We start from the raw sequence: 27,589 nt of genomic DNA, 5'->3' as shown, positions 1-27,589 counted from the left end.
TGACACTTACGTCCTCGCAACCAACGGCGACTACCATCGTCGTGCCTTGTTCCACCTACTTGCGTATCGGCTCATGCACCTCGGGAAAATCCTGTGGTTTAATAGCGAAAAAATTGCCGTGCGTACCGTTCAATGTGTGAAACAATGGCTTTAGACGCTAGCTCGACTACTCGAGCTAAGGAGCGTCGCGGCAGCAGCCTCCGTAGTCCGGGTTGGCGACGCCAGAGGGGGCTTCAGTCTGCGCCTTGTTCTCTGCGGCTGCGTCGTCGAGGAGCTCGTTTTTCCTGTTGACGGTGAGCACAACGAGGGACGACGAGCTCGACTCGTCAGCACCGCGCGCCTCTGCTCGGCCTCGAAGGAGACGGGTGAAGCAGGAGCGCTCGATGTTCGAGAATGGCTTCTCGCAGGCCAGGTAGAAGAGCCAGCCGAACAGGTAGCTGAGCACCGTGTTGCCCAGGAATCCGCGAACCTGCAGGAATGGGCGAGAGAGAAGGCTGCTCATGAGAGCGGAGTGGCTCACCGTTACTCACTGAAAGCTGCATCGAGACCCTCGGTTTCTGCAGACAAGACAGCCGTTTTTATTTGCTTTGGCCTTTATTCTAGTGAAGCTGATTCAAACTGCACCAAGTTTACTTACAGCCCTCGCCGTTCGATAGGCTATGGGCTTAATAAAAGCATGGTACGTCATGTCTAGCAGCAGAAATATAAGCTCACATTCTAAAATTTAGCCTTGTCGCTTTCGCACTGCGGGAAAGGGGGGGGGGGGGAATTTTGCAAACTAAGCTTTCTCAAGGATCCCTAAAAGCTCAGCTTGTACTCTCAGTCTACCTGATTATGAACTTTAGAGCATAGCTAACGAATGCACGCGAATGGCGCAAACGGCAAATGGGTACTGTTTGAATGCTTAGCTACCAGCTTATTGGCTGAACCACGTCGATGAAGCGTCGGTTAGTCAGTAAGAAATGTGTACAGCCTTCAAATGAAGCAATTAACTGTCTTTGCCTGGTAGTCGTTTCTCGGTCTTGCTCTGTGTGCTCGAAAGCAACCAAGGTTTTATCGAACTTGTTGAGTTTACGCAAAGTAGCGACAGATAATAGCGCAGGAAGCTTTCAAACCTTCAACGACCGACAAAACAACGTGATCATGGCGTTCGTTTTTCTGTGCGCAAGGCACCAGTGTCAATTTTTCAAAGACTATTGAACAACTTCAGGGATCTAAGTTCGACCAACAGCAATTCGGGCTCACCAGAAACCAGTGGGCGATGTATATTCTCTCTCGTGCCATTCCGGGCGAAGCGACTAGCACGAAGAAGTGCACGAGGTAGACGGAGAAGGTCAGCCGGCCGAGCGGCACGAACGCCTCCCAGGCGAGGAAACGGTTCACCAGTTCTGCGCCAACCAAAACAGCGGGAAAGGGTCGCACAAAAAGCCTAATACGGCAGCGGACCCGACAAAGAGGATCTTGCGAAACACATGTGAACTGCGAATCGGGATGGCATCTGTTAGACATTTGTCTAAAAGAGAGTTAATTGCGGCTGAGTAAGTGGCGATGTTTATCGCAGGACTAGTGGGCTAGTCTCGGTTGTAACCAGTAACAACCTCGAACTCGATATCAGTAGCGCATAAAAACTAACTAGTAGTTTCTCATTTTCTTCAAACTATCGCGTTAAGCACGCGTGCGTTCAGTAATGTGACCTACCATTACATGAATTCATGTACATGATTTCTGTGTATAATACTGGGTTGTCTCACTATGATTATTTTTGCACATCGTGCATGGGCCCAAGTCTAGCCGAGACGGCTAAGGACCCAGATGATTCGGATATATCTTTTACTAGCCGTTTGAATAAAACTAATTTGATTGATTGATTGATTAATACCAGCCTCAGTGTTACTATAACAAAATGAAGTATGTGCAAATATTTCTCAGCAAAATGTTGCGTCTGCGCCTCTTACTACTGTATTCGTTGAGCATCGGAAACTAAGTCAGCGAAATCGTGAGCCGAGAGCAAAGGAAAAGAAAAATAAAATTTAATAATGCTCGTTAGTCATTCCTCTTCATCTGCCCTGTGTTGAAAATAAAGTAGCCTATATGTGTCCTCCCGAATAATTACACGAACGGCGCGCTGACAGGAATCTGACAGTACCGTCTCAGAGTGAAACGGTTTTTTGTCAGTGGAACTTTTCGGTCTAGTTGGTTCATTACAGATGCGAAGAAAGAACTGCGTGAAAGAGACACGGTCGGCGAAGAGGCAGACTCTCACAAACGCGTTGTTGCTGTTAGTCTTTGAAAAGATGGCACATATCCACACTGGGGGATCGACCAAGAATCGGGAGGCAAAGGTTGCTATTCATCCGTACATTCTAAAGGCAAAAGAAAAGCACACGGGAGAGCAACACCCGGGGGGTCACAGACGCATTTCTATGCATGTTTTCCTCTTTGCCGTCGGTGTCTCTTTCGCGCAGTTCGCTTCTTTCATGCTGAACTTCTCTGCCAGGAGGCAGCTTGGGCATGGTGCATGTGCTCTAATTTTGTGCGCCGTCTGACCTGCATGTCCCGACGCGCATGCGTAGAGGACCCAGGCGACGCCCATGGCGAAGAGCGTGCGGTGCATCCCGTTGTAGAATACGACGTCGGGGCCCGTCGGAGGGGCGCCTTTCTGCCACTTGAAGGCGCCGAACACCCCGTACACGCAGGCTGCCACAGAGGAGGACCACAGTGCCAGCTGCACCATCTGCATTGCGTAGACGAACTTAGATCCCCCGGTAGGGCATCATGGTCAAGTTGAGAAGCCGCGCAGAGGACACGGTCGACATGTCCGTGGTATCCGTATGTCGTTTCGGGCAGCTCGGCTTACAGTTTTGCCTGGGTTGGGCCGTTGCAGTGAGGCAATAGATAGAGGGAAGCCTAACACGTGGTTGCCTGCCGAAAAGAGGTGATTATCTGCGAAGAACTGTTGTAATATTTCTCAGGTGCCAAAAATAACATTTTTAAACTAGCCTTCATCGTGAACCCAACCTAAACTGGTGGGCCCGCCCCTGGCCGTTTTTGTAGAGTGGGCTACACTGGCCGAGGTTGAGTAGTTTCGCGTGGCTCCTGGAGAGCCGTGCTGCGCATGCGCGAGGAGCAAGTGACGTCACTACGAACAGCTGGCGCGCCTCGCCGCGCGCGCTCGCCTTCCTTTACTTAAAATGATTGGAGTGTAAAACTTTTACAACGACAACGCCAATGAACACAACGAACACCGACGGCCTATGGCTTTAGCGCCGCGTTTCTGGCACAACGTTGTCAATGCCAACGCATGCAGCGCACACCTGTCACTGCCGCCACTTAGCTTAAAGCACGGCTGAGGTGTCCACTGTTCCAAGAGGGCAGTTATGCGCCTTCCCTCTGGCTCAGGTGCCCACCGAGATGTGGACACCTCGCCCTCACCTCACGCTACGTATATCCTGACAGAGCAAAGCAAGCCTTTTGGATAAAAGTATGCAAAGATGTCGGATGCTTGTTATATCAGAATCCTGCTTCAGCTCTCTGGGTGCTGTAAGCATGATTCACTGTCCAGGTACGAGATAACGCACAGCTTTCGTTATCTTCACGAACGGCAGAGTTTTGTTTGCTAAATACTTCAGCCAGCGAGTGCACTCACCTTACCGATACGCGCGTTCCTGAAGCGAAGAAAAGCGAATCCCGTCAGAGCTCCGACGACATACGAGCCGACGTGGGGGTACGGCCGCTGGTGGATCAGGTCCAGTGCCTGCATCATCTTGCTGCGCCACAATATTGATCAATCAGCTTCTAATAGGGGCTACTTTACAAAGAGCTACGACAGTGGCAGAACAGAAACAAGCTATATAGTCGGACACATGAAATATCTGCAGAATAAACGTTGCCAACCCTTCCTGGACGCATTACAGAGGTTTCGCACTACCCGTACTGACTCGTGCCAAATGCTAGCAAGTGTCAACGTGCTCTTGTCGTCACAAACTTTTCTCACAACATCAAAAAAGTTTTTTTTAAATTTGTACCATTCTTCAAACCTACGGTAGCGTCGAAGCGTTAGAGCACGTCCGTAATAGACAATACTGTGGTGGGTGGACCTATTCCAGTCGTAACCACGCCTATTGTTACAGAGCCTTTTCTGCCTAGCACAACTGAAGGTCAGCCAAGGAAAACGTCACCGTAGCACACGGTAGGGAACTCATTGCTTTAATGGTAACTTTGATGTCTGATCAGCTGTAGTGTCACTACGCCAAGTATAGTAAGGTGAAAATTACAAAAAAAGAACAGCAGCTGGTAACACTAGGCCACAGTCTTCGGGGTTCTGTATTACTCCGCTGGTCAATCTCAACAGTAAACGAAGTCAGCTTTTAGTGTCTGATTTTATTGAACAAGCCAGGCATCAAAATTGTAGAAAGTTCTTGTGGATAGCTGTCTCTTGTGGTTAGCTTCTTATTTAGGTAGCAAGAAAAGTTTTTAATACAGCACTACTTTTTTGTAGTGGAGGAATTCTTGGGTGGAGCTTCATTGCAGACTTAAGTTGTGTCCGACTATAGCAGTTTCATTGATCTACGACAATACATCGTTCTCGAAAAGTATAAAATAGCTTCAAGAATAGCACCGCTTCACACCATAGTTATTGCAGCGTGCCCCTGCAAACGGTACTGTTAAACAATTACAGGAAACAAAAATTGCTACATTCAAGTCAGTGTTGCTACGAAAACGCAAGAATTACGAAATCTTTGAAAAAAAAAATGCATCGGTTACTCCTCGACCGCAACACACGGCGATTAGCTAAAATGGCTCAGCTATGAAACTGCATAGATCGCGTCAGAAATGACGCAGAGTTGACGCTTACTGTAAAAAAACAAAAACGCGCAGGTCAAGAACCAATCGCGACTTGAAATTCCGGCTCCGAAATGAGTAATAACAGTCTGCTCATAAAAGAATAGCCGGGGAGGTATGTATGCGTGCCACATATCACATAACCGACTTAACGGACGATGGACACATAAATGTGTGTTTGAGGTTCGTGCTCTCATTGTGTACTGCCTACTCTGTGCTGTTCGCATTTACTATGTTGTCAAGTCACCAACTAACCCTACTTGCGCACCTCATTTAAGCTGTCATTATCATGAGAGAAGTGCAGGAAAACAATAACACAACAGAGATGGCAATAAATATATTTCTTAACTGTAGTGTCCGGTCGCTGTGTTGAATGCAGCGAAAGACGCACACGGTACTTTAAGACTTTGTTTATTTAAAGCTGATGAGGGTGTGACCAGCGTCGACCGAGGCAGGAGTCGAACTGGCCGCCCGAAGAAAGGAGGGAGCGGAGAAGCGTCCATGGGAGGGAGTGGCTTCCCAAAACAGGAGGAGGATGCGGGGGCGCACCGTGGGGGGGGGGGGGGGGGGGGGGGGGGGGGGGGGCATCTGGCGACAGCGCGCGAAGAGGAGGCAAGTGGCCGTTAGGACGGAAAACTGCACTGGTAACACACACACAAAAGCAATAAGGGGACACAACACTTCCTTCCCCCTTAGAAAGTTGCCTGGTAGCGTGCAGGGGGTCGGCGCTCACGCGTGGAGGCGCGCTGGCTTTGTGCGCTCGGGGGAGAAACATTTGTAGGCTGGCTGTTGTTCGCTGTGTCTCCTAGGTCTGTCCTGGGCGAAGTCTCTTCTTCCGGGGAGAGGTGCCAGGCTATGTGGGTCGATGGTGCACGTGTTTTCTCCGCTGCCGGACGGCTCTCAGACGGTGTCGTAAATCTACGCAGCTGGTTGAGGTGTCGGCGTGCTGCTGTGCCATGTATGTTGACGAGCCAAGAGCGCAGGCCTATGCGTCTGACAATTGTAGCTTCCTCCCAGCGTGGCTTTTTGAGAAACTGGCGGGCGAGGACGCGCTGCCCCTCATTAAGCGTACCGCAGCGCGGAATTGGTTTTTCTTCCCGGAACGTCTCTGCCTTTGGCTCGGGGAGGATGGCTGTGAGCTGGGTTCGCATTTCGCGCTAGAACATCTTTTTCGCTGGGGTCTGGCCTGTTGTGCTCTGAACCGTCGTGTGCTGCTTGAAGAGAAAGCGCGCAAGGCGGCGCTGCAGTGAGCTTGCCTGATCTCTTTCAAGGGCGCGTTTTAGCTCGGCCACGTAGCGCTCAGCTTGTCTGTTTGTCGCTGGGTGGTAGGGGGCCGATGTAACTGATGAGATCCCGTTGTCGCGATAAAACTTGAGTATCTCCGCAGACACAAACGGTGTTCCGTTGTCCGATACTACCTTGCGTGGCAGGCCGAACGTAGCAAATAGTGATCGGAGGTTGTCAATGACTGCTACTGAAGTCGTCTGTCCCATTTGCCTTATCTCAAGCCACTTTGTGTAGGCGTCTACGACCACAAGGAAAGTGCAGCCCTCAATTGGTCCTGCAAAATCAATGTGCAATGTGTGCCAGGGTGTGTCTGGCTTTTCCCATTCTGGGATAGGAGCTTTCGGCGGGGCGCTCCGGCTGCTTTGACAAGGCTTGCATTCTCGCACCACTGTTTCGATGTCGTTGTCAATGTTAGGCCACCACATGTAGCTTCTGGCACACTTTTTCATTGCAACGATGCCGCGATGTCCAGCGTGGATGAGAGACATAGCTTGTGCGCGTAGTTCTCTCGGAATCACCACTCGCGACCCAAATATGATGCAGCCGCGATGGGTGCTCAACTCTGTAGCTCGCCTGCGGTAAGCGTCGAAGTTGTCCCCTTTGAGTTTGTGCACGTCGCCTTGTTGAGCAGCTGTGTAAACTAGCCGGAGAGCTGCGAACTTCTGCGTAGATGCTGCAACTGTGCCTGCTGTAAGCGGAGGTTCTGGCGGTGCTTCGAACATCAGAACGTCTCCTGGTGGAAATGGTTCGTCAACAGTTGCGTCTAATGGCAGGCGGCTTAGCGCATCGGCGTTTTGATGTTTATTCCCATTGCGGTAGACCAGAGCGTAGTCGTACGCTGAGAGTTTGATGGAATGCTGCGTCGGCTCGATGACACCTTGCTGCTCCAGTTTGTCCAACTCTTTTTCAACTGAATCTCGGAGAGCAAACGGCACCGGCCTGGCCTTCAGAAATTTGGGTTGCGCGTTGTCCAACAACTCCAGTGTGACCGGGGGCCCTTCGTTTCCTGGAATCTCTTCCGAGAATACTCTTTCGTATTTCTCTTGCAGTTGCTCAACCATGTTCTGGCTCGGCGTCTGGTGTATGCCGCATATCATCACGCCTAGTGGAGAAAACCAGTTTCTCCCTAGAAGGCTTGATCCTGTGCCCTTCACAACAAGCAGAGGTAGCGTATGGGTCTGGCCGTTGTAGTTAACCTGCACGTTGGCAGAGCCCAATAGTGGCAGATTCTGTCCTGACCACGTTCGCAGGTGCGTGTCGTCTTGTTGCAGGGCGGGTGCGTCAGATGGCCATGAAGTTCGGAACGTGTCCTCACTGATCAGAGTACAGGCTGCGCCGGAGTCCACCTCGAACTTAATCAGCTGGTGATGTACGCTTACTTCTGTAAAAATCTTCGGTCGCGTGCCGAGATTCATGGTGTTCAGGTCGTACAACACAGATGGTGTTGCTGATGTTGCTCCATGGAGATCAGATAGCGGCGTATTCTCTGAGGCGTTGACGCTGTGATTAGGCTGGGAAGGTGACTTTATCTTGGCAAGTCTCCGTTTCGTAATGCATGCTCTTTCGATATGCCCTCGCTTGTGGCAAAAATTACACGTGGCTGACTGGAATCGACATCCCTGGGGGTTGTGTTGGTCGTCACACCGCCAGCAGCGTTGTGCCTTTTTGACCGATTTTACAACAACAGAAGGCTTGCGCACCTGGTTGCTTGTCTGGTGTACCGGCTCGGTGTTCCGGCGAATCCCTCTCTGCTGGTGACCGGCGCTCTCCGCTCGAACGGCGATGTCGTAAGCTTTGCTGAATGTGAGGTCCTTCTCAGCGAACAGGCGCTGCTGCAGTGACTCGTCACTCAGTCCGCACACAAATCTGTCGCGTAACATCACGTCCAAGGGAAGCATGATGGTGTTAGCAGAAGAAGCTGCGTCTCCCTCCTGCCCGGTAGCTGTTGTCGACAGCGTTCCAAAATTGCAGTCGGCAGCGAGCTTCTTGAGCGCGGCTACGTAGGCGCTCACAGTTTCTCCTTCCAGTTGATCTCGTCGTTGGAAGCGAGAGCGGCTGTAGACCTCGGATGGCCTTGGGTCGTAGTGCTTTTGCAGTGCTGATACGATGTCGTCGTAAGACACTGCCGCTGGTGTGCTTGGCTGAATAAGGGCGCAGACAGTATCGTAGGTCTGCTCCCCGCACAGCGTCAGCAGGTTGGCCCTCTTCAAGGCTGGGTCTTTGATGTTGTTAGCTTCAAAGTAGAACTGAAGGCGTCCAACCCACGATGACCACGATGAGCCGTTGAATTCTGGTATCTGATTGGGAAACCCTCGCGTAGCCATGGCTTGTCAATAGCGTTGCGTAGCGCGGGTCGAATCCACTTTCTCGTCGCCACTGTCGTGTCCGGTCGCTGTGTTGAATGCAGCGAAAGACGCACACGGTACTTTAAGACTTTGTTTATTTAAAGCTGATGAGGGTGCGACCAGCGTCGACCGAGGCAGGAGCCGAACTGGCCGCCCGAAGAAAGGAGGGAGCGGAGAAGCGTCCATGGGAGGGAGTGGCTTCCCAAAACAGGAGGAGGATGCGGGGGCGCACCGTGGGGGGGGGCATCTGGCGACAGCGCGCGATGAGGAGGCAAGTGGCCGTTAGGACGGAACACTGCACTGGTAACACACACACAAAAGCAATAAGGGGACACAACATTAACATATTTTGTCAGCGTTCTTGCCAGCGTTACTCAAAACGCCGATGCGTGATTGAGCCCGGAGTAACAGAAAGTGTAAAATGGCGCTATCACATAGACTTACCAATGTCGGATCTGACTTTAGACTTGTGAACGGGACCTACCAGAAAGGTAGTGCAGATTCCGCACTGCTGATGCTATCTCTGAGCGTCGAAAACGTCTTTGAAGGAAGAACTTTGCATCGAAGAATAAAATAAAATTGTAGGCCGGCGCTTATATTGTGAGTACGCTAACTTTAGCGCTATGGATAACTCAGCGTAAAAAGACAAGCGGTAGATGGGCGTGTTTTCTTTTCCAGAGAGATGTTCGTGTGACGAAGCAATGGATAGAACATTCTCGAAACAACAACCGCAAACTTGCTTTCAGATTTCTTTTGCTAAGGCTCGCTGTAACGGCCGTCATTCTGTAACAAAGGAATGAGCAGCGATGTTTTGATGGACACTCACGAGACGTCTCCGCCCGAGCTGACTCTCGAAGGTCCGATCTGTGCCGTGTGCGTGAAGTAGGCGATGAAGGCGTTGCAGCCAACACACAACGAGACCATGGCAGCAATGCCCAGCCGTGTGTTTCTAGAAGACAGTTGAAAGAAACGCGTGCCGAACACGGTGAATTCCATGACCTGAACATGCAGCCCTTGAATAGCTAACGGAAAAGCCACCGATCACGCTGAATTTTCGTCGGGAATCTATCCTAACAGCAGGAGACACCATGTGCATCAAGATCATCGTCAAGTATATGAGTGATCTATTGCTTATCTTTCATCCTAATTATAACCTTTCAAGGCTGTTTCGCACGTAATTATGGTCACGTTACTGCCAATTCGTATCTTTCAACCTTTAGACTTTTTGAAAAATGTGCTCCTTTAAACACTCTGGTGCATATTGCTGTATCAAGTAGTGACTACTAGTGTTATGTGGTTGCAAGAAACAAGAGCTAAGCACACGGGCCTGCCGACTAGTGTCTCCGTTTGGGCCGCGATCATCGCCGTGTGCAAGTAGAAGGCGTTAGAATAAGAACTGAAAGGAAGTGAAAAAAAAATTCTTGAGGTTATGAATACCGCAGTCAGTTTGCGTCCTTCTATATCCGGTATTGCGTTGCATTTCGAGCGCGAAATTGAATCGTCCACGTTCCGATCTTGTGTTTCAAGGTCTGGCGACGTAATATAATAAATTATAGTGACACTGACTAGTACGGAAAAGTAAAGGCAAGGGAGGATGTCAATGGATGCAGTTGTTGAAAAAGCCTACGAGAAATAGAGCTCGCGCACCACTCACATCGACAGCAGGACGCAGAGGATGGACACCAGGGTGAAGATCTGCATGTCACACGCCACGTACCACAGGTGGCCCGCACACTGTGCCATGTTGAGAAGGAAAGACAGCACGCTGGTACTTACGCTCATATCAGTCGACTTCGGTCCTCACGCATATCGCCCGGTTCGTTATGGTCGAATGGATAAGGTCGGTGGCGGACATTTAAAGACCGCAAAACATTGAGAATTTCGGCTGAGGGCGAAGTGTGCGCCTTCAATTCAGCTCGCGACTAACACAGCTACAGTGACTGCAGAAATGGCGGCAGCAGTGCTCGAAATACGCTTTGAGTGATTAGGTTGGTCATAGCCTAGAAGGCGTGCGCAGCGTCCTTCCGCGAAACATTGGGCTTCGAGCTCAGGCCGTCAAGAGTCGTCTCAACGCCGGGGAGCTGAGGTCGCTGCACTTTCGTTACAGCTGGTAATCAAGGACATTGCGGTGAGGCACCTACAATGTGGACGTGCGTGAGCCAGTTGTTATAGTGGAGAAGCACGGCAGGCCAGCTCTGGTAGCAGTTGTCCACCTTGCCCGGCAGCCATTGGTCAGCAGCGGGACCTCGCACCAGCGCCGGCAACAGAAACACCACACCCAAGAGGAGCGCCGCGGGAACGGTCAGCCTGTGGTCCCGGAAACGCAGTGCTTGACGCCGGCGTAGCTCTTGTTGCAACATGCCACCAGTATGTTCTAGGTGCGTTAGCACGTTAACTGCGTCGTGTGTCACCGGTGGCTCACGTCATTTATCCATGCTGTGCGGTCTCGAATACTGGGTCACACATTGAAGCCATGTGACAGATTTTATTGTGAGGTCTAAGGAGGAGGACGACACTAAGAAATATGTCACACGGCTTCATTGTGTGAACCGGTATTCGTGGCCGCACAGCATGGATAAATGACGTGACCCACCTGTGACCCACGACGCAGTGAACGTGTTGACTGAAAAGCGTGAGCCACTCCAGCGTGGTCTGTGTTTATTTCGACAAGAAGTAGGCAGTATGAAGTCTAAATCAGAGGGAGCACCGCGAAATAAAACGCTTTTTGATGTCGCTCATATATGAAGGGACCTTAGTGACGCACAGTCTGGAGAGTCCCGGCCGCACTGCCTTGTCTTCCAGGCTTGCGGTACTTGCGCGCCATTGCGAGGTGCGATGAAAACTACCGCGTATTAACGGAGCACACAGAGAAGGAAGAGCGATCAATGGACTGTTGTCCCTTATCGCTACATCCCTAGTGTTCCTTTTGTGCATGTTCTATTCATGTTCGCATGTTCTGAGGAGTTCAGAGACCGTAATATACATTGCGAATGCTTCCCCGAATCATCCGATTTTTCTATACTACAATGATCAACTGTGCCTTTTGGCTGTCCATATCGTTAGATAGCTATCAGCACTTGACCTCGCAGACGGTAGCTCTCAGCGTTAAAGAGGGAAAACAGTAATAACGAAACAAATAGTCACAAAATGTTGCCTCTATGGGGTGTCATGGTGGAAGGCGCTGGTTCGCCCTATTTTCCCGTCTTCTTCTCAGTTCGGCGCTTTACGCTTAATTCGAGAACGGAAGCGACCAGTGCCCCTAGAAGGAGGCCCTGCAGCTGATGGAACCGACCCATTGTCAAGACGTCCACGTCAGCTCCCTTGTACCTGCTAGCGGCCTTTGTAGGTGCAAGGCCGCTGGGGGTGAAGTACCCATCCAAGTGTCAACAAGGCAGCCATCTTATTTTCTTTTGCATGCACACGCACCTGCACCTTTCAACAGTGTATTTACCGCTTAGGAAACAAAAAACTCTAAAAAAAGTTCCCACGCACCTGATGTAACGTCTTATTTCCGCTGTCAAGACGACTATTATTCTGGAACGAACGTCTTTTAGCTTCGGATACATCTGGTACACTAAAAGAAAGCCGCTGAAAAAGTGAAAGTTCAGTATAACATGTCAAGGCAAATAATCAGTTAACCCGCCAGCAATAATATTGGTATAAGTTATTCATTAAAATCTTCTGGCGCCAGTAATAGCGGCCAGAATCAAGTACGTAATTGATGAAACATTTATGATGGGCTACGTACTTCTCACCTGATGACAAAAAAGGTTTCTACGCTTGGGTAAGCGTTCGCAATAATGCAGAAGAAAAACTCGTTCGTCATCTCGAAGATTCCGAGAGCTCTTCCTAAACAAAGAAAAGAAACAACAAAATGAGGAGCTTGCAGTGTGCTTCGATCGCAAGTGCAGGTTGGAGCCCACAGGTAGCACTCAAGCAAAAACGCGCTCATTAGAATAAGTTCACAGAATGATTCCAGAAGCTGCTCTCAGAAGCACGCCTCGGGGAGCGTTGACTGGTCGGTCAATCAGAGGCATTTTTTCAAGGTGACATACATGCAGGTCGACGCGTTGAATTCGTCCCATGCCTCGATATTGATCGCTTAGAAAAAAATATAACAAGAACTTTAAAAAGGTATTCACTGAGCGCGAGCGAGTCGAGATGGAGCGACCAGAATGCGTCGATGACACTTCAGAAGGAGATGATTGGTCGTTTAGCAAATTAGAGAACGATTGGCGCCTCGTATTCCGGAAGCGTGCAGGCGTGTACCTGTATAGAATGTCGATTGGTATAGGGGCCCCAAATGCGAAGGCTTCGGCTGCGTGACAACGGCTGACCCGCCTTTCCTGTTGCCGCATAGCGGTTGAAACTGCATCTGCCATTGAAACAATAACTGTTGTGTAGGAGTGAGTATTACGCAACGTGTGACATGCCCCATGATGTGTATTAAAGCATTCGAAAGAAGAAACAGGCATCTGAGTTTCATTTGAAGCTGACGGGACTTTCCGCGCAAGGAATAGAATACATGGTGGCGCCCCGTTCTAAACCATATACATTCAGACATGTCCCGATTTTGGGGACCTTCCAAAATGTGGGTTCACAACACGAGCACGACCGCCATTGCTTGCCTTCTGGTGAACCGTAGAGCTCCGGACTCAGTTCTCGAGTGCTGGATTTTCTGTGCGTTTAGCCCACATATGCTGGCGCATTGTAATAAGCATGTACGCTACTCTACGTTGACACTAATATACATATATCAGCGCGGATGTAGTATCCAAGCAGTGTAGCGTGCATGTAGTTGTGATTTTTAACTACTTTTTTATCTACATTTCGTTTATTGATTTGTTTATGCATTGTTGCAGGTTCTGTTCAATAAGCACACGTATGACACACAAAATATGATTACTACAGAAGGAAGTCCTGAATTAAAAACTGTCAATGGGATTTCCCATTTTAAATTATGTTTTGTTAACGTCGACTGCAAGCCGCGCGCTCGAGTTGAGAAAAAGGTTCCGAGGTACGGCTGGAAAAATTCCTGCCGTAGCTTCGCTGCAAGACACAGTCGTTCCTGTCGCACTATCACTAGCTGTCCTCGGTCCTGTCACCGTTATGGACGGCTATACCAATCGAAGACAGCCACCAAACCTATGCTCAAATTCGCTCCCTGTTTTTATGTACTATTTGAGCAAAATGTCTCACAACGCTTCGTGTCGTCGACGAAATAATGCGCATATTACTGCAAACATTCTATCTAATGACTAATTTGTTTTGCGAGCAGAAGTCTCTTAAGAAACTTTCTTTGTCATCTTACTTAAGAAAGCAGAGTTGCTGTATTCACTGCACTGAACATCCCCCCTCCCCTCCCGCTCCCTCCCCAAGTGCAAGTATAGAATACGTGCAAATTTGGAAGATGATCATTACATTTAACAAACTTTACTGAGATTGCAGAATGTGACAAGTAAAGAAACAATATCGATTAAGCATGTTGAATATTCGAAATTTTTTTTATAATAAAGTAAAAAAAAAGACGACAAGTATTCAAACAGCTTGGTTTTGCAGATGACATTGCGATGATATTTAAATTTATAAAGAGTAATATTTACAGCCGATAATATTGGTAAAAAGTGCTACATTTTAACAAAAATACATCGAAGTGCCAGACAGCGTATACTTCGTATAGCCTCCACCGAGGCTCTCTCTACGTCCAGCTCATGGTGGAAACCATAGTTCAGCCTATTCAGATGGAGCACGAACTTTCCTTATCTAACTGCATTACACACTGTCATACAAGTTTGATAACTGTGACACAACTGCGCGTACTATCACCTTCACAGTTACGTTACCAATGTATGGTGATTGAGTATGCTCGTCATGAATTCGGAAGCTACTTGAACAAAACACGTTTTCTTGAATGTTCACCCACTGTAGAGTTTGAAGGACCTCCAAGGGAAAATATTAACGGAAACAAGATAGATTAACCTTCTGGACCTCTACGAGCATTTCTTTTTTTTTTTTTTCAGCGTGGTAAGCTGGCTGCGCTATACAGAGTTCTCTATAGCCTTGTCGGCCTTATCGTTCAAAAATAGTGCGAATTACATCCAGAGTTATTGTTTGGCTCGCGCTTTCGAAGATGTAGCTCGTTGCGCTTCACCAGTAATAGAAAAGCCTGTGACTGTAGAATGCAAAAAAAATTGAATGCCCACGCATGCGACCAACAGCCTGCCCTTTGCGTTAGCGTCGTAGCCGTGAAACTCTTGGCTAACGCATTTCAAGCAACCAAGTTGATCCATTGCCATGAAAACCAAGAGAAGCATGGTAGCGCATGTACGCCCGGCCAAATCTTTAACTGGCGTGGTTTTTACATCCCGAATTGCACCTTGTAAAGAGCTTCTCTCGGCTAAACTGCAGGATATTCATGCTGTAATTTGACGCTTGTGGAGAGAATTTGTTGGTCTATTTGTTTTTCATAATATGCTTGAGTGGTGCACATGGCTGAGTGGTTCAAAATTATTAGAAATCCGCATCATCTGCAGCTACGAAGAGCCAGAATAAGCGGCACAAGCAGTAATGGTTCTGGTTGATCTTGATTCCTCCTCTGAGCAAACTTGTCCTCCCATGCTAGGTTAGTCGCTTGCACAGAGTAAGCGTGGTTGCGCCACCACAACCATTACTACGTTTCCCCCTTGTCAAGGCTCTTCGTAGCCGCGGACGATGAAGATTACTAATAATCATGATTTAATCAGGCAATTAGTGCACTCAAGCATAACATGAAAAAAAAGGACCACCAAATGCCACCACATTCGTTAAATGACAGCATGAATATGCCAGCGGGTTAGTCGGGAGAAGCCTTTTACCAGGCGCATTTAGGGATGCAAAAATCACACGAGTTAAAAGTTCGGCCGGATGTACGCCGGCATCCTACTGGCGCACAGGCGCAGCAGGACTTCTTTTTCCGTGCGAGAACATGACATCCCGCCACCCGCAAACAAACACAGACATAATTGCACGCATTGTACAGTTATGGCTCTGCTCGTTCGTGGCGTGTACAAACAAACACTTCGCGTCGCCAGCGACACAGGGTAACGAGCATAAAGGTCACATGCTGTCCGAGCAGAGTCGCTGTAGCAATCCGCACTTCGAGAGCGTCAATATTGGGTCTGTGATTTTGCGCTGCGTTTACGTCTTTTGCAGCACAAAAGAGCTGCAGACGCACCCAGTATGTGCGGGTCGAGGATGTTGTAGCTGTGACCCAGGATGACCCATAGGGCGGTGAAGAAACGCAGCCCATTCAGGCACTTGAGGCAGTCGTGCTCGGGCGGTGTCTTCTTCAGCAGGGATTCCGTGTTGTTCACGACAGAGAACGCTTTCAGCGTCTCTGTCCAGCGCGCTGCACATCGTGAGAACCACACTGTATTAAAAAGCAACAATGACTGCCATTATCTAAAAGCGCGTACAATAAGGACCATTTAATGCACCCTCTTTTGCTTTCAGTTATCTTTTTTACGGAAACGTATGCATCAAACAAAGCTTTGACCGGCTGCTTAAACGACAGTAGGGACGCTGTACTGACGGATTACTGTACAGGGTAAACAAGGACGACACAGCGGCATCACATAAGCCTTCATGACGTGATACGCTTGATTCTTTGCGCTTGTAGTTATTTTCGGCACAACTAGCGAAGCATGGTGATTCGGAGGCTTATGTTGTCTGGTTGGTGGAGCGATCCACGCTTGGCCTCCGGTACATACAGTGGATGCAGCTGTTCGTACCACAACTGTGAATCCTCAATTCCAGCCTGCCGGATGTTTGTGCACAGTCATTGCTTAACTTACTTCCTTCCTTACGCTTACACTTCGCTATGGCTTACGCCTTGCCTTTTTCCCGGTCCTTTCGCAGCAGTAGTGGCTCTTCTTTGCTCAGCCTTGACAACACGTCGACTGCCGTTCCCAGAAGCATGAGAAATGCTAGAATGGAATATATAACTCTGAAAGAAAGAAAAGCAGAAATAAGAATTGACACCTCTTATATATCGCAGACCTTATACAACATCTATTATACAAACGCGCAGACGCAACCTTGGCCACGTCCCCTTCTTCAATTTTCCCTAGTTTTATTTTTAGAATGGCAATGCAACACTCATGCCAACACCGTAATTACACTCCCAACTCTCTCTCTTCTTTTACACCCCCCCCCCCCCTCCCGCCCTTTCTTCTTCCCAAGCCTCGCGCAGTGGGAAAGAAAAGGTAGAAGTAGACAACGTATTTAAATGCTGGTTTATTTTTGAGCATTTCTTATTGACCACGTGAGAAACTGAGGACGCGAGGGATGACGCAAATGCGTGAGTATACCTACATGAAAGCAACCTGAGTGCCGCTCAGCTCGTTCCTGTCGTCAGTTCGGCAGCTTGCCACTGCTGAAGTCAAGCTGACAAGCTGAGTAACTGCACAAGAAGACACGGCGATAAAAAGAGTGGCTTCAAGGAGTGATTCTGAAATAGAACGTCTATAAATAGTCAATGCTCGTCCTGTTGTCTCTTTCTTGTACTGTCATTTGTACTGTTTCTTAAGATGAACCAGCACCAACTAGCCCAAATGTCCACTCTTGCTATTTTGGAGAGCAAAAATGACGGTGCTCATCAAACTTATCGCGCCAGTAGTCGTTTTGGAAACAAATGAACCACAGTTTCATGCTTTAACGCTCGCTTTGGGGCAGCGGAATAGCTGAGCGTAGCCGAACATGAAGCGCCTTAAGGTATGCGGTTTTAACATTTCAAAGCTGCGCATGGACTCTGCACATGGAAATCTGCGCATGAAAAGCCGCGGTGGACACACGCGGCTTTAATTCTGGCTCCAGTACAATCTGGTACTCGAAGATGTCTGAAACACCTCCACACAACCAAGCGAAGGTGCAAACAGCCGCCGAGCCCGCCACCGTGCATGACCACGTCACATGATCCCATGTCACGTGGTCTCATACGTCAGATACCCCGGCTACCAATCAGCGCTCGGCCATGTCAACTGTCAGCTGCCAGAGTCCCTGCCAACTCGGCCATGTCACGTTGTCTCATTATGTCACAGATTCCTTTGACCAATCAGTGCTAGGCTGTATCACGTGACCATGAGACTTCTTTACTATCTCGACCACGCCGCTTTTTCGTATGAATAACCATGCAGTGTTTCTTCCGCACTGAGGCGTCTAATGCTGTGGCGTTAATAAGGAACCAGTTACACAGGCCGCTCTTGCTCATGGCGAAAAACATTATATACGCAAGGGCCTTTTCTATTGGAAAGAAACGCTATCATGATTTCAACATACGCTGTTATCTATGAGAAAGCCATACTCGCTCGCGGTCAAGGAGCGAATCGTTTGGCAATAGGGAACTCCAATACGTCTTCGGTATAAATCTGACAGAGCATGTTGTCAGTTTGACCCCGCATCTGCATTCTCATAGCACCAGTGTAAAAAAAAATCCCGTTAATTATTTTCTTATCGCGGGAAAACAAGAATTTTCAGGGTAGTCTGCATAACTGTTTTTTCACTCGTTTAGTTTCTTTATTGCAGCACATCATATTTCAGTTGATAGAATTTTGTTTCCAATGATGCAATAAAAAACGCAATATATGTTGCCTCACTGCTGGCGGCACGGAATCGTTCAGAACATGCCCGGTAGATTAAGAGAGGCCCTGAAAGCAGTGAATATCCTCGGCAAAGGCGGCAACGAATGTTACAGACGGGAACCTGTGGATAGTCCGAGCTGGGAGGACCACCTCTTCCACCTCTCCACAACTAAAATAAAAAGAATAGACGTCAGCTTTTCGCACAAACCTGTCGCTTTCATCACCAGAGTCAAGGGAATGCTACGAAATCGCTAGAATACCGCCGCAGCTACGCAGGCTCAGTACGGGAAGAAGACGCCACCTTGGACGTCATGCTTGAGCAGTCGCTCCATGTTGACAAATTTCGAGCGAGGTTTAAAAATACTTCCTCATGCTGTTCATGAGAAAACCGATTCTGCAACTGAGGTACAGATTTGCAACAAAGTGAATGGCATTACTTGTCCAGAAGCGGCTCGAATTTCTCCCAATGCGGCATTTTGCGCCATCGTTCACACTGAACGATTTTGAATATGCACGGTAAGGAAGGAGTTAAGAAATCCCTGCATATGCCCAAGAGAGTAAGACACCGGATTACGCGATCTCAGGATGGCCTCCACTTCTCCGGGCGAGCAGGCGGAAGGAACGCAGATCCCGAAGCGGAGGCCGCGTATCCTACCCTTCTTGATGGCCTTGCGCACGGTGGTCAGGTTGAACCGCTTCTGCAAAAGCCGCAACGTGGGATACTTTCTAGACGAACTGCGTTCTGTTTACCACATTTCTGGAAACACTGGGCATTCCGCACTGGCTCGAAATATCATCATCATCAGCAGCAGCAGCAGCACGACAATGCCACTGCAGGACAAAGACCTCTCCCATGTCTCTCCAATCAACTCTGTCCTGTGTCATCTGCTGACACCCTATCCCCACAAATTTCTTAGTCTCATCCGCCCACCTAACTTTCTGCTGCGTTCTGCAACGCTTCCCTTCCCTTGGAATCCAGTCTGTTACCCTTAGGGACCATAATATATCTTGCCTTCTCATTACATGCCTTGCCCAAGCCAATTTCTTCCTCTTCATTGCGATTAGGATGTCATTAACCCGTATTTGTTCCCTTACCCACTCCGCCCTCTTCCGGTCTCTTAATGTTGAACCTATCATTTTTCTTTCCATAGCTCGCTGCGCTGTACTTAGGTTGAACCCTTTTCGTTAGCCTCCACATTTCTGCCCCATAGGTGTGTACCGATAAGATAGAGCGGTTGTATACTTTTTTTCTTTAGGGATGTTGGTAAACTGCCATTCATGATCTGAGAGAACCTGCCAAATGCGCTCCATCCCATTCTTATCCTTTTAGTTGTTTCACTCTCTTGACCCGGATCTGCAGTCACTACCTGCCCTAAGTAGACCTATTCTATTACCACTTCCAGCACCTAGCCAGAAATTGTGAACTGCTGTTCCCTCCCGAGACAGCTAAACATTGCTTTGGTTTTTCTGCATATTAATTTTTACACCCATGGTACTGCTCTACCTGTATAACTCATTTATCATGCGAAATTCCAATTAGGGAGGGCATTTCTAATACGCCTTTAATGTTGACAGACCCAAAAACATCATTCTGAATAAACTGAAAGTCCGAATTAAGCGAGCGCAAATAAACAAAAGACCAATTATTTAGCCTTGTGTACTTCACGCAAGTGCATTTTGCTCTCACCTTGACGACCGAGTACCGCGTGAGCTGGGCGATGAGCCTGTCCATGGCTCGGGTTTGCTTGGGTTTGAGGAACACGCTGCAGTACTGGCCTCGCGAGACGAACGAAGACGCTTCGGTGCCTCCGGGATCTTCGAGCCTCGTGGCTAAGCACTCGTCGTAGGCGCCCAGGTCACCGGTGGTGCCCTCCAGGATGCCCGAAGGGAACTTGCCCGTAGCGTCGAGAACTGTGCAAGGGACGACATCTCAAAAGCATGTATATAACAAGGACCTAGATTTCCTGCCGCAATCACAACAAAGCGCATAGAGTCCAAGGGCAAAAGTAAAACAAATCGTCACGTGGTAGTGTCAAAGCTAAATTTGTTTTAGCTGCAGTGCTGGACAACGATGCAGTGTGCGCTGTGATGTATCTGTTGTAACTTCATTCCCCACGTCCGGGGCAGAGTAGTTGTAAACAAAACGAGAAAGCCATTGATTGACATGGAAAACTTCAATCAATCAATCAATCAATCAATCAATCAATCAATCAATCAATCAATCAATCAATCAATCAATCAATCAATCAATCAATCAATCAATCAATCAATCAATCAATCAATCAATCAATCAATCAGTTTATTCTGCACTGCAGACATTTTACAGATTCAGGCCTGCCGAAGCCTCATTGGGCTTGTATGGCAGCGCCTGGCAGGTAGCGGCAAGTCGCGTGCGGCGCTTTACAAACTAAATGCGAATTCGAAATGCGGATTTGGAATACTTTGGAAGTCCGGACTGTAAAATTTGGTTGCAATGACTTTACAGAATAAAAAAAAAACGTCGGATTTGAACTAAAAAAATCGATTTGGAAACACGTCGATAGTATATTCGGAAAAAAAAAGGAAATAGAACAGTGTGCGGACTCTAGGGAATGTTATAGTAAGTTGGCTGAGGGGGAGGGGGAAGGCTGGATGTGAAACCGAGTAACCCCTTTTCTCGGTGTCCCATATCAAACAGAGAAAGAAAGAAAAAGAAAAGAAGGACAGAAGGAAATAAAGACATAAAGAAAGAATGAAAGAAAGGAAGAAGGAAAGAAAGAAAGAAAGAAAGAAAGAAAGGAAAGAAAAGAAAGAGAGAAACAAAGAAAGAAAGAAAGGAAGAAAGGAAGAAAGAAAGAATCAAAGAAAGAGGAAAAGAAAGCACCCAAGTAAGCTTAGCAAACAGGCGAAGGAAGATTTTTTTCCTCAGTTGATGTGCGGTACCACTGGGATTCATACTCAGCAACAACTATGCGTAAAATATCCAACATATCTGGGAAAAGAATTTTTGAGCGGGAAGCCGTTTATAAACGCATTTTTTTTTTCATATAATGTATAAGATTTCACTATAACAATGAGTATATCACAGATCACCCGACGGCAGTCCGGTTTTTTTTTTTCTATTAACGTTTGTGCTATCATCAAAAGCGTTCCCCGCTGGTTTTTTATGGCAGTCTCAACGGTTCGGAGCGATCGATGGAAACACTTTAAAAGAAAGATTTTTCAACATATGAGAACAATGAACCATTACCTTCAATATTTCCACAACAGTATTTGAACGAAAACATCTTGGACGGAGGTCCGTCCATAACAGTATCTTCCAATTTTCCAATTTTCAAATTTTTTGTCCCAGAAAGTTGGACATGAGCGGCTTTCGACTAGGCCCTCGCTACTTATCCGTAATGCAGGACTTTAGTAGGTAGCAGTGTTTGGTGGTCCCTACAAATGGTAGTGATCAGTACCAGCTTTTGATTCGTGCCTACTCGGTATTTGTTGTTAAACGCGGGAAAATTGCGAGGGGCTGTCAGTCCAAATTCACCAGCTTGAACTTTCAAAAAGAGAATCGGAGAACGTTGTAATCCGAATAGAACCAGCCACTCTTTTCTGACTGCATGGTTTCAGTTGTGTATTCAGAAGCTACCAATGCCTTTTTTATTGGGAATTTTGTTTCAAATGTTATAAGAGACCGGAACCACCAACATATTTAACAGGCCATAGAGCCTCGTTTGTTATCAGCATTAAACCGACAGATCGCTCCACCAAGTACGAACGTCCATGCAGTAGCATGGAAAGAATCTATTTCCTCACTCTTTTAGTTCCTGAACGGCAGGGAAAGTTTTCTTGTGTTGCCAATAAACCCATGAGACATTATGTTCATTCGATTGGTTTATAAGATGTTTGTTGGGCTTCTAATTGCAGTCTCCAAAATTAAAAGTGGAATTAAGTCCGATTGGTCTGATGACCTTTTTCTAGTTGAAGACTCAAATTAAGGTCCAGTGCTTAATTCCCCGTGGACGTGGAACACCACAGCTGGAGTCCCATTGTCTTCTGAACTTACCAACTAGATTCACACTTGAAGGGAATTTTGAAATTAGAACCTGGACATACAACTGGGAATTTCAAACTTGAAAACAACATTGTAGAATAGAATTGTAACTTGATAATCCCAACGGCAGATAAATCTGAAAACCTTGAACACAATTGGGCTGTCGAATTGGGATTCATATTTTTAGTCCGAACATCTGGCTCAAATTGGAGTACCTAGTTGCAAAAAATGGCCTCTTGGTTGAGGCGTGCACTGTGCAAGTCGCCTAGACGCATGTGCAAACAATACTGCACACTTATGGTAGATGTGAAAGTCTGAATCGTAGATGTCATTTTCCTGCGTTACTTTTCTGCAGAAAGGACTGCTACGAACAAAAGTGACTGGAAAGATCCTTCGTTCGCGGCATTGACAACCTCCTGGTTCGTTGAAATAACGTCGAAGGTTTCCAGCAGTGCTGAGCAGAGAGACTGCTGTGAGTCTGAAAGCAGCCCAGGTGAAAATCTTTCCCCGCTCAACTGGTTTATGGAACAATTTCCAGTTGGTTACAGTTGAAACCAGCTGGGTTCCAGTTGGTTCCAACTGGAACCAACTGGAACCCAGCTGGTTTCAACTGTAACCAACTGGAAATTGTTCCATAAACCATTTGGGCTGGGAAAGATTTTCGCCAGGGAGAGAAGGGGAGGAAGACAGAGAGAAAGGAGGAAAACAGCCGAAGACATCGTTGCCCAACGGGAAACTAGTGATGGTCTAAAATAGTGCTAAAAGGAAACATCAGTAGACAAAACGAGCTCCAGTATTTCAAGGGGCAAGAACGAGTTGGTTTGAGCGCAGAACATTGAGTTCTGGATTGTATACGTAGTCTTAGCCATTGGCAACCTCCTGGCTCGTTGAAATAACACCGAGGAACGTCGCTCACGTTCCTGCGTGGAAGCTGAGGCACGAGCTGGTGGCCGTCAAAGACAAGATAAAGACAGAGAAGTTTCCTGGCGTCATCTACAAGATTCCCTGCGCAGATTGCGACTACTGCTATATCGGCGAGAGCGGGAATTTCGAAAGACGATTGAGGGACCACAAGAACGACGTCAGGAACAAGAGGATTGCATCTAATGCACTTGCGGAACACGTGGAAGCCGCGACACACAGAATAGCTTGGGAAGAAGCACCAGTCATCGCAAGAGAAAAGAATTGGCTATCACGTCGATATCTGGAATCTCTAATAATCCAAACATCAGGAAAAACCCTTAACCACAACGCAGGCAATCTCCCGCCTACGTACGCAAGATGCTTGGGGCGATTACTGCAACGCACTTAAGCGATGTGCTTTGGGCTTTCCGTCCAGTGATCAAGGCTTCCGTATGGAAGCCGAAACGTCTTAGTCTTCATATTAACAACAAACTTTTGCTCGGCGTTCCATCCATTAAATTGAATAATCTTCTACCCGACCAGACGAGTTTCTGTGCAACGTTAGATTTCGTCTTAGCCATACACTGTGCACTACCGGCATCTTTGCGCGCGTCCAGTTCTCGTGTAGGAGAACAGGAAGCACACAGCCCGTTTTCATACTCACATCTCCAAGCAGCCATGTCCATCCTGAGCACTCTCCTAGAGAAGTCCATGAGGGCCCCGGTGCACGTCGCGGACACGTTGGCGTGCGCGAAAGACCTCTGCAGCACGGGCACCGCGCTGGCCACCAGACCTCGCAGCAGAGCCGAGGCTGCCGTGCCTTCCGGTGGGCCGGCCTTGCCACCACCTCCACCTCTGTCTCCGTCGTCCACAGCTGACAGCCCTTGTGAGACAACCGCGAGGTGCCCAAACACGCCGCACACGATCGTGAGGCCGCAGGCTGCCACGTGCTTGGCGCGCATAGCGGGGCGGTCGTGGCTCTCTCTTGCACGCGCAGGTCGGACTCTGGTGTAATAGGACAGGAGTAGGGGCAGTGAAATTAACTGCCCAGGAGGAATATTTCAGACCGAAGAGCGGCGCATGCGGACATAAAAAGGGCACACGACGAGCTACCTTCCTGTGCCCACTTTCTGTGTGTTTATTTTCATTTGAAAATCATCATCAGCCAAACTACGTCCACTGCAGGGCAAATGCCCCTCCCATGTCTCTCCAATAAACCTTGTCATTTGCCAGCTGCGCCCACCGTATTCCCGCAAACTTCTTGATCTCATCCGCCCACCTAACTTTCTGCCGTCCCCTGCGACGCTTGCCTTCTCTTGGAATCCACTCCATTACCATTAAGGACCACCGGTTATCTTGCCTTCACACTGCATTCCCTGCCCAAGTCCATTGCTTCCTCTTGATTTCGACAAGGGTGTCATTAACCCGCGTTTGTTCCCTCACTCACTCTGCTCGCTTAAATATGTACCGAGTAGGCCAGCGACAAGTTCTAAATCAACTGCTGCAAACAATATCGGGCAGACGAGAGTATGAGTCAGCCCTAACGTATTTTGCCGGATGAATTTTGGGACGCATCTGGCGCAGGCAGACGACGCACGTGGCAGGAGAGAAGCGACGAAGAGGCAAGTATGACTAGCCCTTTCTGTTTCTTCAAAGTGGAACAATCCTGACTAGCTCAGCTTTCTAACCTTGGGGAACATTACGGACGACGAAGTAATCCCTCGTGATTGATATCTGCATGGTAATTATGTCACCACGTTGCTTTTTTTTAAGCATGCGTCTCTGGCACGATCAGGCATCTGGAATGAGCCGGGACTACTTGATACAGCGAGGCTTGAGCGCACCACGGTTACGATTTATTAGGACTTGCCACGAGCTATGACATTAAAGGTACGGCGTATACCGCTGCCTTATTGCATGAAAGTTTACTCTTGTTCTGCGCGTACTTAAAAACAGAGCACAAGCCCACAATTAAACCTGTCACTTTTTCTGCCGATGACATCACATCATAGAGCGGATGCAGGAGCAATGATCTTTAGCATCACTGTTCTTTTTTTTAAGATAAATAAAAGCTTCGGTGAAATCACTAGGCAGCTTTTAGTCGCTCTTTTCGACAAGCCCGCGGACAAGGCGTGATGTCCCCCGGTCAAATTCTGTGCTGCTAAAACTCGAGTCTAAATACTTAACCGAACTTCTCCCCAAAAAACCTGTATGCAGAGAAAGAGAATTGTCTTGCTCTCTTACGCACATGTTGTAAGCGCATTAAAAGAAAAAAAAACGCAGATAAATAAAACGCAACCCTGTCCATTATCGGTATCCATTCGCGCTTTCATTTTGTGTGTATGATAACCTTCTTGTACTCTTTTATTTTTATGCGCTTAGCAACCACTCCACCAATCTGCCTAAAGAGCTTACAAAACAGCACAAATAACACGGTCGAGTACACAGCGCGAACATGTATACGCTCACACAGCGCCCTTCGTGTCTGCTATCTTCGTCTCTGCGTCAGTTTGCACCGTTTTTTAATCACGAACAACCAACTAGCTCACACAATTACCATTGTATGCCTGAATAGGTGTGTATTCTTGTCGACCGCGCATATTTCAGTTTGCAAAATATGAAATGAATCCAGACCAAATATAAAATTCCCACGTGCGGACAAAGTGGTTTTAAAAAACCTCGTGAACCGCGTGTTTTTGATCCCCGCTGATAAAATACCGAAACACTCACGTTCGCTCTGAGAGAGAAGCGCAGTGACCAACGAAGCGCAAGTCCCATCAAATCACCACTTCTGTAGACGACTTGTGCGGCCCCTTTCGATATGGCACAATCGTAGACAGTGACCTCGCACGTAAGTACCGGTGCGCCGAGCTGAGGGTTTTGGAAAAGGACGCATCGCAATGCCCGTGGCTGGCCAGCTCGGGCGATGCAGCTAATCAAACAGAGCTCGCGTATGACCGATGGACGCAAACGAAGGGCGGCAGTGCGTAGCAGCGCGTCGTACATGGCAGAGGCTGCCTTCATACAGTAGAGGTGCAAGGTCATCCCTCGATACGCTGACGCCTGAAAGTGTGCGAAACCAGGGTTCACACAAAAAAAAAAAGATCGGTGCGTGTTTAAGGAGGTTAGGGAGCCGAAAACATTTGCTTGACTGTGTTCGGCGCATGGTGGCCTTAGCTACTCATGTGCCATAGAACACGACACAACACAACCCAACACAACGCAACGCAACGCAACACAACACATACAACGATACACAACACAAGAAAACACAACACAACACAAAACAACTCAACACATCGGCTTAGAACGTTAGAAATAAACTTGGTCGTTCGAACAGTGACGCTTCATTGTTCCAGTAACACCAGCCAGTAAGACTTTCTCTTGTCATAGCTTCACGAATAACGCCTAAAAACAGCGACCGCGCGAGCTAGACAACTGTGATCATGCCGCACGTATCGTACGTATTCTGTTCACAAACGCCTGCTGACGTCACTAAACGGATTTCTTTTTCCTTTCCTTGGTTCTTAGAAGAGCCACTTATGGTGGCTTAGTAGTATTTGAATAGCAGGTGAGCGCCATTAGAAACTGCCGCTGCTGCAGAAACTGACGTGTTTTCACGAGCAGTATTTTTTTTTTACTCCTAATCCAACACAGCTAAGGCACATAATAAGTTCAAGTTGCCTCATCCCTGTCTGACCCTGCCCACGCAAACGTGTGGGTGCACAAATAATTATTTTGCACACTAAAGCAAAAATGAACGTGGTCAGGTCCATGATAAAGTTTTTTGAGGGTTTAGGAAATGAAGTTGTTTTGCTGGTTCTGGAATACACCCCAAAAGGGCCCTTCACCGCTTCATCAAAAGGGCGCGCACTTGAAAACTTCCCGTATGGCATTCAAGGATCCTTGCACGGTGCTAGAAGTGACGTTTTACCGGCGTTTGACTATGTGAAGGAAACTGCTTGTCATTTTTTATACCAAAGTCTTTGTTTCCTGCAACTTGATATATCTTTAATCTGTTTCATGTTAGATTTTCACAAAATAAAAATAAATAAGAGCCCACACTTGCGTGTGGGCTCACTCTCGCAATTATGGGTTTGATTTTCTAATGAGATGCTGCCAGACGCGTCCGACGACCGCAAAGAGTAGTGGCTGCATAATGAAATTGGACGATCCGTCCTTCCATTTAAACAATACTTATATGAGGGTGTGTCTCACTTACCATCTAAGTGCAGCTATAACCTTGAAAGGGCAGATACCTCCCCGGTCCGCATTGGTAGTCTTGGGCCGCACGCTCAACTCCTGTCACGGCAGCTTCGTTGCGATGCATGCGAAACACAAAAACTTTGGGGGACGAAAATTACGAGGAAAGTTTTGATTCAAGACCAAGTGCTCAAAAGACAGCGCGCAGACAAAGAATGACACGAGACAAGCGCTACCATCCTGAATAGTTTAGTCCAGAGTCCTCTTGCCCCTGCATGCCTGACAGCCCAGTTTTAGGGGTGGCATGCAAGAATCTACGACTGTTTTGTTCATGTAGCCGCACGGCAAGCAGGGTTAGTCAAAAGAGC

At 47.9% G+C, this 27,589-nt stretch overlaps 1 protein-coding gene across 1 annotated transcript; it reads right to left on the bottom strand.

The window, feature by feature from the left end:
* Window positions 1–7: 7 nt before the first annotated feature.
* Window positions 8–25,878, bottom strand: LOC149362596 (nose resistant to fluoxetine protein 6-like). Its single transcript, XM_089569767.1, has 16 exons — window positions 25,749–25,878; window positions 23,683–24,023; window positions 19,779–20,002; window positions 18,666–18,789; window positions 16,827–16,914; window positions 16,349–16,458; window positions 15,688–15,861; window positions 12,230–12,323; window positions 11,967–12,062; window positions 10,616–10,781; window positions 10,129–10,208; window positions 9,301–9,423; window positions 3,647–3,767; window positions 2,548–2,734; window positions 1,246–1,388; window positions 8–469 (listed from the first exon to the last, which is right to left on the bottom strand). The coding sequence occupies exons 2-16, from the start codon at window positions 23,978–23,980 to the stop codon at window positions 176–178; spliced, it is 2,322 nt and encodes a 773-aa protein (XP_089425893.1). The 5' UTR covers window positions 23,981–24,023; window positions 25,749–25,878; the 3' UTR covers window positions 8–175.
* Between the last annotated feature and the right edge of the window lie 1,711 nt (window positions 25,879–27,589).

This window comes from Amblyomma mixtum, chromosome 2 (assembly GCF_055824585.1).
Source record: "Amblyomma mixtum isolate Tamu chromosome 2, ASM5582458v1, whole genome shotgun sequence".
NCBI classification, from domain to species: domain Eukaryota; kingdom Metazoa; phylum Arthropoda; class Arachnida; order Ixodida; family Ixodidae; genus Amblyomma; species Amblyomma mixtum.
Note: the sequence above shows the minus strand (reverse complement) of the source record. Positions and strands in the feature narration are given on the sequence as shown.